Genomic DNA, 12,737 nt, shown 5'->3' with positions numbered 1-12,737 from the left:
CTTGTGCACATTCGTCAAGATTGTGCAGGCATCCTCTGCGAGCACTTGTGCCCAGAAGGCGGCTAATTACATTTGGGTGGAACACAGGTACCCAGATTCTTTTCTGCTTGCAAATCGCAGGAAGCAGTTCACTAATGTACAAATTGCAACGACTACAGCTGAGTCAATTACAAAGGTTGCTTGCTGTCATACTTACTGCATAGTATATGTTGGTGAACAAACATGCGATGACTGACAGCACAGCGTACCGTTGATGAGCATTGTGCATCTTCCACTTTTTCACCAAGCTGTGGTGTTGAATGCAATACATTGAGCATGACTGCAACTCACGTGCATTTGAGAGCCCTCAGGGTGTCTACCAACAGGGAATGCCTGGAATTGTCGGCAAAATTTTATTCACCGGGAAAAATCAGTGAAATGTCAGGGAAACCATCAAAAGTTTGGCCAAGTCAGGGAAAATGGGATGATATATTCTGCAATGCATTTTTATTTCAAGCTAGCGCAGAGCAAGTATGTTATTCATGCAGATTTTTTTTTTTTTTTTGCTGGCTCTCCAGCGCGCGGCGGCTGCGCCACAAGGCGAGGCGCAGTATATTACTTTGACGCCAGCACATAGGTGGGTACTCAGTGAAATATACGGAAGCGCTGCGTGAAAGTAGTACGCGACAAAAAGCAGGAATAACCGTGCTGTCAGCGGGTGCGCTGCCAAACGCGAGCGCAGCCATATTGGATTAGCTCGGCTGTTTGCGGGGTGGACAGTCGCTTGCTTTGAGGCTGGCATCAATGTACTTTCAATTTTCATTAAACTGTTGATGTTCGTAATGGCCATTAACAATAATGATAGTCTTTTTACTATTGTAAATTGCAGAATATGATTAATAAATAGCTTTTCGTTGTGAATTATTTTGTCTATGCTCATTACCATCCATAGCTACGTTTTTGAGCCTTTTCACTCGTCAGGGAACTTGAACTGAAATAATCAGGGAAAACATGGAAAAGCCAGGAACTTTGAAAATTGAGGTTTGCTAGACACCCTGACCGTTCGAAAGTTTCATGCACATTTCACGACTGCATGCAACGCACCGATGGGCACACACGTGCATCATTGTTGCCTTGTGTACACGTGTGACTGTGATCTGGAGTGTCTACGGCGGCTCTCAGTAACTTCGAATATCTTTTTTCTCTTTTTTTTGCATCCACAGAACCTGTTTCTACCATACGTGCACATTGTAATGGGATGCAGATACGTGCGATGCAGTGGGGTTTGAGGAGTGATGAGATATGGTGAAGAGGCCTGCACTTACACCGTGCTGCAGTGATGGCAGACTTGACCGGTCACGGGACAGGCGGGCTAGTTTCAATTTCTATCTGTATTTTTCGTCTTGAAGTGGTGCCCTTAATCGGTTGGAGAGCTCTATGACAAAGACATCATATGAGTGTGGTCACCGTTATTCGCTTTACACGAGCGCTTTGGATGGGAAAAGGTTGCAGGACATTCATTCAAAATTTTGTCAGCAATGCAGCCACTTTTCCACGCAGAAAAAGATGTTAATACTATTCTCAGGGAATTATCTGTCTTTCTTAGTTTGGATGTCTCTCTCCAGTGCTGAAATACATAAATGTAGTAAGTTGTACATATGTCACTTGATCATGAAGGTTTGTTAATTTCCACTGAAGTGCAATTTGTGGGGTCACTTGCTGGGAAGCCACTGCACTACGCTTGGCATCAGCACTGAGAACAAGCCAAGATTGGAAATGTTGGGGTTTGTCACCAGTGAAGCGACTAAGCTGGCAACAAGTGAGGGTTTCTACTCCAAAAAAGGTGTAAGCCATTGGCCACCATGCTATCATGGTTAAAGTATGCCCCGGTACTGTGGTCACCCTCAGTAAAAGTCGTGCATGCGCAGTTGTGTAGCTGGTACATCAGCAATGGTAACATGGTACACAGTATGCCACAGGTGTCTTAATTTTTTCATGTTAGGGTTTGCACACACTTTCTGCTATGAGAAAATTAGACTCCACACGAAAAAATTGTTTTAGTGTTATTGTTTCTGCAGTGTTTTATGTGGCTATTCATATATTTGGAGGAACGTTCAGTATTTTCGAAAACATGCATGCACATGCGCACATACACATGCACAGTAGAATCTCAATGATACAAACTCCATGGGCAATTTATACCAAACGAAGTTTATCAATAAAAGCCAGTAGACTGAGTTCTGATAGGATGGGTTGGAACTGTGAAAACATTGATGCTTGCTTGAGTGTTTTTTTTTTTTTTTTTTTAGCTGGAGTGTTTTTATATCTACGGGGGTACATTTCTATACTTCTTTTTGGAAATTATACTGCTCTGTTTTATTTCTGAGCACATGAGGCTGTGAGTGACTCATGCCCTCAAGTGCTTGGTCCCACCCCTGGGAGACCTTCAAGTATAATAATTGGCGCATGGAACATGGATTTGTGGATTCTAGGCTGTGTTGACCATGTTTTGGTAGAGGTGACATGCAAGACCTTCTCTCTCCTGGAGCTCCCCACTACTGCATACCTGTGGTTAAAGTGCAGCTTTGACGCATTGAAATGCATTATTGTTTTGATTAGTTATTGTGACATATACACTGCTTACCGTGGTGCAGCGTGCACAAAAGATCCGCATAAAGATGAAGCACAATCTTATGGCAAAGCTCATGTGAGGGAAACCTGGCTAGTTTGTTTTCTGTTCAAGTTCATGTCTCCAGGAAAGGGTCAATTTTGTTTGGAGTACATGGGAATAGTAAGTTGAAGTCACTTTTGAAATATGTTTGTTCAACTTGCAGCTCAATACTTGTCTTCAGTAATGCTGGTAGGATGCAGAGGTAATCTCACGAGTGCTTGCAGCAGCATCTGAATTCAATTTCTTGAATTACTTGTACGCCTGCTACTCAGCTTAGCAAAACCTTGAGACTTCCGAGCTTTTGGTGCCTTTAAGAGACTTTCTGACCTCTTAGGCTACAATATTGTAGCGTGTGCAACAGCAGCCGCTAGGCGGCTGCTCATCGAGAGTCTCGTGCGCGGACTCGAAGAAGTGCCCCGTGGCGTTCGAGAAGAAGCTGAAGTTAGCTGCCGTCTCTCGGTGCTCCGACCCTGTTCTTCTGCGCCTGCTAGCTCAACCCCCCATTAAAACCCAACCTTCTGGTTACGGGCCTAAACGGCTACGTGACACTGGTGGAGGTGAGGCCTTGAACTACATGTCTCGGGCCTCTCGCAGCCGCTCATCGAGTCCCAACCGGCTTCCGCTTGTATCTACACCCGTTCATCGCTGCAGCCGTCGCCTCCAGGGTCTGGCGCCGGAATTCGCTCCTCTACCTGAACCGACGCCAGCTGACCAGCAGTTAGAGACTTCTGCAATGGACCAGGCAAGACAGCATCAGTTGCTGCTTCAGCAGCCTCGTACGCCCCCCAGTTTCCATGGTGGTACTGGGGAAGATGTCGACGACTGGATCGACCAGTTCGAGCGAGTGGCGCAATTTAATCAGTGGAACCCGGCTCAGAAGCTGCGCAATGTATATTTCGCGCTTGAAGACTGTGCTAAAACGTGGTATGAAAATAGGGAGGCCAGTCTTCAAAACTGGGATTCCTTTCGCCAGCAGCTGCGGGAAACCTTTGCCAACCACGACCGCCGTGATCGCGCACGCCGCCTCCTAGAAGCCCGTGTGCAACTGCCTAACGAAAGTGTGGCCATGTTCGCCGAGGACGTGACGCGTCTTTGCCGATGGGCTGATCCCGACATGACGGAATCAGCGAAGTTGCGCCACCTGATGCAGGGCGTAAAAGAACCCCTCTTCGCTGGTCTGGTTCGGAGTCCACCTCAAACCGTCGCGGACTTCATCAATGAAGCTACCCTCATTGAGCGAGCCCTGCAGCAAAGATACCGGCGCACGGAGTCTGCCTGTGGTCAGCCCTTCAGCAGTGTGGCCACATTGAACAGGTCCACTGACGATCACTCTCTGCGTGAGTTGATCCGCGAGGTAGTTCGCGAGGAGCTCCTCAAGTTCAATCTTGGATCGCCTAACCCGACTGCCGTGGCTGTCACCGAAGCCGTGCGGGAAGAAATACGTCAGACATTGTCACCGCCTGAGTCACTGTCGGAGCCACGTTCTATGAACTACGCAGCGGCTCTTCGTCGGCCTGCAGTGCCTCCTGCGCAACAGCTTCGTTTCGAAGCACAGCCGCCGCCCACTTTGCAACCACCGTTCTACCAACCGTCCTACCAGCCGCCATCCCAGCAGAGCCTCGTCATGCAGCCGTCCGCTCCTCAGCCACTGTTCTACCAGCCGCCATCCCAGCAGAGCCCCCTCATGCAGCAACCGGTTCGGAAGGCAGACGTCTGGCGCACTCCTCGCCAACGGCCGCTGTGCTACCACTGCGGAGAACCCGGCCACTTGTACCGTCGTTGTCCATACCGGGAACTCGGTCTTCGGGGTTTTGCTCGTGATTCCCCGCGTCCCCGGGTCGGCGAACGCCCTCCAGAAATCGCAGAATATCTGGCAACCCGTGCAACCTCTTCGAGCGACAGTACACAGCCTTCTCCCGTGCGCTCCTCGTCACCCGGCCGCCGTGAGTTTAATCATGTGCCGAGGCGCCGGTCACCAAGCCCACAACGGGGAAACTGAAGGCGGCGACCTCAGGGGGGCAGGTTGCTGACGAACGGAATCGATGTCCCGAAGACCCTCCCGTGACGACTCAGCCCGATGCTGTGACTACGATGCCTCCGCCGCCCCGTGAACACGAAACTCCCAGTCAACCTCAAGCCGATCACGTTGTTAGCGCCGACCTTTCCGTTCTCGTCGACGGACACCCAGTAACCGCTTTGGTAGATACCGGAGCAGACTTTTCAATAATAAGCAAGAATTTCGCAGATCGGCTCTCCAAGGTTAAAACTGAATGGCTGGGGCCGCAAGTTCGTACTGCTGGCGGTCACCTTATGACGCCGATCGGACGATGCACTGCCCGAGTAACCATCGCTGATTCAGCCTTTGTAGCCGTTTTTGTTATACTGCCGCACTGCTGCAAGGACCTCATACTCGGCATGGACTTTTTACGTGAGCATGGAGCCATTATTAATGTTCCTCGCCGAACTGTCACGTTTTCGACGCCTGCAACGACGACCGCTGACTCTGAACGACGCCACGCACCTTTACGCATCGTTGACGCGGATGTATCTATGCCGCCACGTTCGTCTGCTCTCGTCACAGTCAGGTGCGACGACCAGTCCTGTGCTGCCGGCGTCGCCGAACAGAACACAGAGCTTCTGTTGCATCATGGAGTCTGTGTTGCACGCGGTATAGTTCATCTGACTAATGGTCTAGCTCACGTGCTGATTACGAACTTCGGGAACGAACGGCAACGCATCGCTAAAGGCACCACGGTAGCCTACTTTGAAGGTGTCTTAGAAGCAGCCCACGACTGCTTTGTTCTTGAGACCAACACGTCTGCAAGCCAAACGCCCAACTTCGACCCTGATGTGAATCCCGCTCTATCACCGGCAGAGAAGGACAGACTCGTCGGGCTACTCTTTCAGTTTGAAGACTGTTTCTCATCCGCCTCCGCGGTTAAACAGACGCCCTTGACCAAGCACCGCATAATAACTGACGACCGCACCCGACCAGTCCGACAGAACCCCTACCGAGTGTCACCGCGGGAACGCGAAGTCATTGCTCAACAGGTAGACGAGATGTTAAATGACGGTGTCATACAACCATCGAGGAGTCCCTGGGCTTCGCCTGTTGTCCTCGTTAAGAAGAAAGACGGAAGTTTAAGGTTCTGTGTGGACTACCGTAAGCTCAATCAAGTCACAAAAAAAGACGTCTACCCGCTGCCACGCATTGATGACTCATTAGACCGGTTGCGCCACGCGCGCTACTTTTCATCGCTTGATCTCAAGAGCGGTTACTGGCAGATCGAAGTCGATGAACGTGATCGCGAGAAGACAGCGTTTGTCACGCCCGACGGACTTTATGAATTCAAAGTCTTACCTTTCGGATTGTGCTCCGCTCCAGCGACATTCCAGCGAATGATGGACGCAGTTCTATCTGGTCTTAAATGGCAGATGTGTCTAGTCTACCTGGACGACGTTGTTGTGTTTTCACCAACGTTCGAGGAACACCTCCAACGTCTCTCCGCTGTGCTACGGGCTATCAGATCTGCCGGCCTCACGTTAAAACCACAAAAATGTCACTTTGGCTACGAAGAGCTCCTGTTCTTGGGCCACGTCGTCAGCCATCGAGGAGTTCGTCCCGACCCCGCTAAAACAACAGCCGTCACCAAATTCCCTACTCCATGTAACAAGAAGACAGTTCGCCGTTTCTTGGGCCTCTGCGCCTATTACCGCAGGTTTATTGAAAACTTTTCGCGCATTGCCGCTCCGTTGACACGTCTCACCCGGGATGATGTCACCTTCACCTGGACGGACGAAGAGCAAAAGGCATTCGACGAGTTACGGCACCGCTTGCAGACAACACCTGTGCTTGCCCATTTCGATGCGAATGCCGAGACTCTGGTCCACACAGATGCAAGCAACGTGGGTCTAGGCGCTGTACTCGTCCAGTGGCAAGACGGTGCCGAGCGAGTTATCGCATACGCCAGCCGGACTTTGTCCCGTGCCGAATCGAACTATTCCACCACCGAAAAAGAATGTCTGGCTGTTGTATGGGCGGTGATGAAATTTCGACCCTATCTTTATGGCCGGCACTTTCGGGTTGTGAGTGACCATCACTCTTTGTGCTGGTTAACGAACTTGCGAGACCCCTCCGGACGCCTTGCACGATGGAGTTTACGGCTACAGGAGTTCGACATGACCATCGTGTATAAGTCTGGACGTCAGCACAACGACGCCGACTGCTTGTCCCGTTCACCTGTCGAGGCTGCGCGGGAAGACGAAGAACCAGACTTCCCCCTTATCGCAGCCGTCGACGCGCTCACTGTTTCGCAGCAGCAACGTGACGACCCGGCTCTCGCACCACTTATCAATTTTCTGGAAGCGCGCTCTACAGAAGTTCCCCGTCTTTTTGCCAGAACGCATTCATCGTTTTGCATGCGAAACAATGTTTTATACAAGATCAACTTCGCTCCAATGGGAAGAGATTACCTCCTCGTCGTACCAGAGTCTCTTCGAGAAGAAATCTTACAGGCATGTCATGACAAGCCCACCGCGGGTCACCTGGGGTATGCTCGAACTCTGGCCCGAATTAAAAAGAGTTATTACTGGCCAAACCTTGCGGCCGCAGTACGACATTACGTGAGGACATGCCATGATTGCCAACGACGGAAAACACCGCCTGTGAAACCGGCCGGTTTACTGCATCCTGTTCAAGTGCCAAGATACCCATTCGAACAAGTTGGCATGGATCTGTTGGGTCCTTTTCCAATTTCTGATTCGGGCAACAGGTGGATAATTGTCGCTACAGATTACCTCACGCGTTATGCTGAAACGAAGGCTCTCCAGCGCGGTACAGCAATCGAGGCAGCGAAATTTTTCATCGAACGCATCGTCCTGAGGCACGGCGCCCCGACAGTTATAATAACAGACCGAGGCACTGCTTTCACTGCCAAGCTACTGGAATCTGTCATGCAACTAAGCGGCACTACCCATCGCAGGTCAACCGCCTACCATCCACAAACTAATGGCTTAACAGAACGTCTGAACAAAACTCTCGCCGACATGATGTCCATGTACGTGGATGCTGAACATCGGTCGTGGGATAACGTCCTGCCGTACGTCACTTTTGCGTACAACACGGCGCAGCAGGAAACAACGCAAATGACGCCGTTCTCCTTATTGTATGGTCGCGAAGTTTCGACAATGCTCGAAGCCATGTTGCCCCACGACGGCCGTGACCTCGAAGTTGGCGCCGAAGAGTTCACTCAACGCGCAGAAGAAGCGCGACAGCTGGCGAGGGCACGCATCCGGAACCAGCAAGGTCGAGACGCCCAGCGTTATGATCACCGCCACCGTGTAGTGACTTTCCAACCGGGCGACAGAGTGTGGCTCTGGACTCCGATTCGACGTCGGGGACTATCTGAAAAACTTTTGAAGCAGTACTTTGGGCCATACAAAGTGCGTCGTCAGCTGAGCGACGTCACGTACGAAGTGCTTCCGGACGGCTTTTCTTCTACTCGTCGCCAGCAGAAATCCGAGGTTGTCCATGTCGTGCGCATGAAGCCGTACTTTTCGCGAGAAAATTAGCGCACCGCCTAACGAATGTTTCTTGCTTTACTTTTTTTTCTCTCTGCTTTCGAATTCATCAAGTTGACATTTATTTTTTTTAGAGAGGGGGGTAATGTAGCGTGTGCAACAGCAGCCGCTAGGCGGCTGCTCATCGAGAGTCTCGTGCGCGGACTCGAAGAAGTGCCCCGTGGCGTTCGAGAAGAAGCTGAAGTTAGCTGCCGTCTCTCGGTGCTCCGACCCTGTTCTTCTGCGCCTGCTAGCTCAACCCCCCATTAAAACCCAACCTTCTGGTTACGGGCCTAAACGGCTACGTGACAATATAAACAACACGTGGCCAGTCTGTCATTGTCATTTTCATATTTTGTGGGTGAACATTGAGCACCCAACCGGGGTGCTAAATTAGGCGCGTTTTGGTCCATGGTAAATGTGACAGCAAAGAAGAAAATGCACCCCTGGTGTGTGTGTGGGAACACGGAGGGATGTATCTGTCTGAACTACTCCAAACTGTGTGCGGTGATGTGTCTCCTGGCTTGGAAGTTGGATGGAGCCACACAGCTTGAATGTGCAGTTTCTGTTCTGCACGCAGGAGGGCTGGTCTTCAGCTGCAACGACCGTGGCCAATGGCAGCACTGCTGGTTCTGCAGTCCACTACGGGGGCCCAGCGCAGGGGGACAACTACTGGAACTGGAATGCCCACCAGGTTTGTTCATTTGTGGTTGCATCACAGTCTCTTCCGTTGTGGGTGGGGTTGGGCTACCACACCTGGGGTTGTGGCCTCATCAACTGAGTAAAACAAAGCATACAAAAGATCTGCCCTTGTCTTGATACCGGGAGTAGTAAAACGTGCATTTGTTACCTGTTGCTGCTAATCTCTGTTTTTCTTTGCACAGTTTGTCAGTTGCCTTGAGGGGTTAGATAAACACTGGGGAGTGAGTACAGCTCTGCCCAGTTTTTGCTGTTGTCAGAAATGGACAGTTTCACTCTGTAGCAAAAGGCCTATTTATTATTGAGAAATGTTGGGTTGACAATGTATATTTATTTCCGCCACTTTCAACTTCCAGCAGTGATGATGGCAATTATACTTGTGCTAATTATACATGTGCTTGCATAATGGAAAGCATTTTTTTTTAGAACTTTTTTGCTGCAGAATAATCCTGTACTTGCTCTGTTATTAACCCTTTCGCTGTCACGAACATACCGGCACATTTTCGCGGTATGAAAGAAACAGAAAGCGCGTTCTATGAAGCAATACATCTTTTATGCGAAGCCAACAACGAACAAATTATTTCTTTAATTGTGGAGTTTTTTCAATCACAGCTCACTTACTGGCCCGTTGAAAGATTGTTGAACGGTTACTAGGTGAGCTGCGATTGTTTAATGCAGAAAGTAGTCTGAAACCATGCCGGTTAGGGCATTACCCAACTCTTTGCAATTCCGACAAAATACTGCATATTCGGATAGGTTGTTAAATGTCTTGGTTTGATATCTAGATGATGACAATATGCATATCAGGATGTCACTTATGTTCGCCCTTTGTAGACTTTGAGTTGCTGTCCATCTTACAATGGCCCCACTTACGCCCAATTCTAAAAGGCGCCCTTCACAACACATTCTCTTCAGCTTGCTCAAATGGCCAGAAACACCCGACAGCGAAAGAGTTAATTTCTATGTTCCCCACTCCTTATGTAATGCCCTCTTATGGTGATATTTGAGTGATATGGCTCTGTGAACGTTGGCTGAAAGAGGATGGCAGTGTAGCTTAGCCTCTGAGAGCTGCAGCTGGAGAAGAGTACTTGGATGTCATTGCAGTGGGCTTGTGCAAACGGTCTGTGCTGGTGATGTGTGTGTGTTTCATTCTTTGGTTGTTCTTAGCTTAAACGCTCTGTTTTCAGTGAAGGCAACCACTTTGTCTTTAGCGCAAGGTATCATTTGGTCGTCTTGAGTTCATTCTTAGCAACCCTTTGAGCCTGCCCAAATGCCTCGAACACTGTATTGGCAGTGGTGTCTGACTGGGACATTGTCTGGTAAATGTTTGGCTGTTATTATCATGGGTAATGAAAGCATCAAGATGGAGGTGTATCATGTATCTGTCATCTCATATTCTACTGTTGATCCCGGATATATTATATTAATGCTTATATTGAACAGCCAAAATACCCCCTTGAAAATCCTATGCAAAAGCAGGACACTACTGGGTACATTCGATTACCAGTCCCGGACTGTCCGGGACTACTTGCTGACAGCTTTCCAGCGTTCGATTTTTCTCGGGCAGCCCAGAAGCCCCGCCCACCAGTAAAGCTCCTCGGCCGGCGGCCATTTTAAGTTAGACTCCGAGCGCATTCTGAGTACTTTTCGTGTTCTTACAGGCAATATTATGCGCTAAATAACGACACAATCTCTCTAAGCAGCTGTAAGACATTTGAATCTTGCGCCATCGCTTTCTTGTCTTGAATTTCACTACACACGGAAGCGTCCAGAACCCCGAGCATGGACTGTCTGTTCGGGCTGTCTGTTCTGGCTGTCTGTTCTGGCTGTCTTACCTGTTTCGCGATTTGAGAGCATCGCAAGCGAACCGCTCTTTGCTGGAGCAGCTAACGCTTGTAAATGCTTTTGCAAACGCTTTTGTCTGCTTTCGAGCGCAGTGAGCTGGGCTCTTGGAAGAACTATGCAAGCAGCAACGACAAGCAGACACCAGCAAACTGAGTTGTGTAAAACACATCGCATTCAAGCATGTCAGGCTCCATTCGCGAAAATCACTAATTGATTCAAGCCTCTGTCACCTATCTTTAGTGTTACATGTACGCTAAAAGATTAACGTGCGTGCGGCATCACTTCAAAAGAACTGAGTTGTGGTGACTGATGGTTGGCATTGTCTTCTAAGGGAAAACGATGAAGGGAGCGTACAAGGTCATGTGACCATAAGGCTGCTTCCTGTCAGAGCGGAGCCGAGACCTGTCAGCAAGTAGTCCGGGACTGGAAAATCGAATGTACCCACGGTTTGCGTTTATCAAATTTCTGTTCAGAGGAACAGTAAATAATCTGAACTGTGTGCTTCACCCTTTCAAGTAGCACTTCCTCTAAGGGCACCCCTCAGTGACTTTTTGCCCACTGAGCTGGGTCAGTGGCGCAGGTTTGAACATCGGATGGTGCTACCCATGTTATATAACAACACAACGGAAAGGTGGCTCTTGCTTGGCCTATTGCACTCACTAAGGGGCTGAAGACACTGTAGAAATGAACTCCATCTTAATTTTTATGCAAGGTTTATAAAGTACTGGCTACAGGATTGTATCTGTCACGATAGGCAGTGGCCATTTCTAAAGCACTGCCCACTGAGATTGAACTAGCTTGGAATCCCCTTTGAGTTCGGTACACCCGGGGTCAACTGTAGTACAGATGCAGTTAATCTCTTCCTGTGGAATGGCATAAAGCCATTGAATCAGCAAGCTTTACAAGTGCATTGAATGTTGTTAGGGCATGCCTTCCTGGACCTTGTAAAAGCTGTGCACAAAGTAACTCTGTGACCAAAAATAGCTTAAATTACCTTTATAGTAAAGGATGGGACCTTGTGCTAGTTGGCCACTGAAAGAAGCTTGCCTGCTGCCATGGCATCCTCGCAACTACTGGGACAGCTGTCAAGGCTGCAACAACCAACCATGTGTAAAGTGGAGAAAAAGAGCTTTCTTTCACTTCACGCACCGCTGTTAGTTGAAAGTTCTTGCATGCCACTGCAGGTTGCTTCTCATCACACCCAATATTCCATGCGATTAAGCTTATTGCAGTTGCTGTTTTCCAGAATTCATGTTGTTGCCATTTTTTGTAATTGTAAAGGAAACATAAAAACACAAAGAAGGAAATGAAGGCAGACATATCAGCATTGCGCAACGTCTGCTGTCACTGCACAAATATCATAGCAAATGCTGCGCAGGTCAAGCATAAACATGTAAACAATAGGCAGCTGTGGACTTTACCTGGGAGGCTTTTTTGGTTTCTGCATTGGCCCAGACCTTAGTGGTGGAGTTGGTATACCCAGTTTCAACCTTTTTTCTCGAACTGCAGGAGCCGGGGGCCGGTGGAGATACAGTTTCTGCAGCCCCTACACAGTCCTGGAACAGCTGGGGAGCTACCCAAGAGGCGGGGCCGCCTCAGGTGTGGACTGGAGGGGGTGGGGCTCAGCCGTCCGACCCGGCTGGAGTTGGTGGCATAAACGAGGCAGCAGCGGCACCTGTAGTGAGCGATGGGACATATCTGCCTCCCCAGCTCTACCCGGAGCCCACCCAGTTTGCCCCACCACCCCATGAGGGGCAGCAGTATGGCAGTGGCGGTATGGTGGTCGAGGGTGGACCTCGAGAGGGGTGGGTGGCACCACATTGGGCTGGTGACTCTAACCAGTGGCCCTCCAATCCCGAGCAGCAGCAGTATGTCGCGGCTCAGGCACAATGGGTGAGTGAATGATGCTGGGACTTCTGTAGTTGCTGAGGTCTGGCTGCATCTCTCAGGATGTCATTGTCAACCGAAAACGGGTGTGCCTAAA

General features: G+C 49.6%; 1 protein-coding gene across 6 annotated transcripts in view; it reads left to right on the top strand.

Moving 5' to 3' along the window:
• LOC146183160 (uncharacterized) overlaps window positions 1–12,737 on the top strand; it is a 150,895-nt gene that overhangs the window by 8,186 nt on the left and 129,972 nt on the right. For all 6 annotated transcript variants that reach the window (XM_084609058.1, XM_084609061.1, XM_084609059.1 and 3 more), the window contains 2 exons: window positions 8,790–8,903; window positions 12,263–12,646. In XM_084609058.1, the coding sequence (XP_084465184.1) occupies window positions 8,790–8,903; window positions 12,263–12,646 (498 nt within the window). The remainder of the gene's footprint in view (window positions 1–8,789; window positions 8,904–12,262; window positions 12,647–12,737) is intronic.

This window comes from Amblyomma maculatum, chromosome 7 (assembly GCF_055883805.1).
Source record: "Amblyomma maculatum isolate TAMU_Amacu chromosome 7, ASM5588380v1, whole genome shotgun sequence".
Classification (NCBI taxonomy): domain Eukaryota; kingdom Metazoa; phylum Arthropoda; class Arachnida; order Ixodida; family Ixodidae; genus Amblyomma; species Amblyomma maculatum.
The sequence above is the reverse complement of the archived record's forward strand: the minus strand, read 5'-3'. Positions and strand labels throughout refer to the sequence as shown.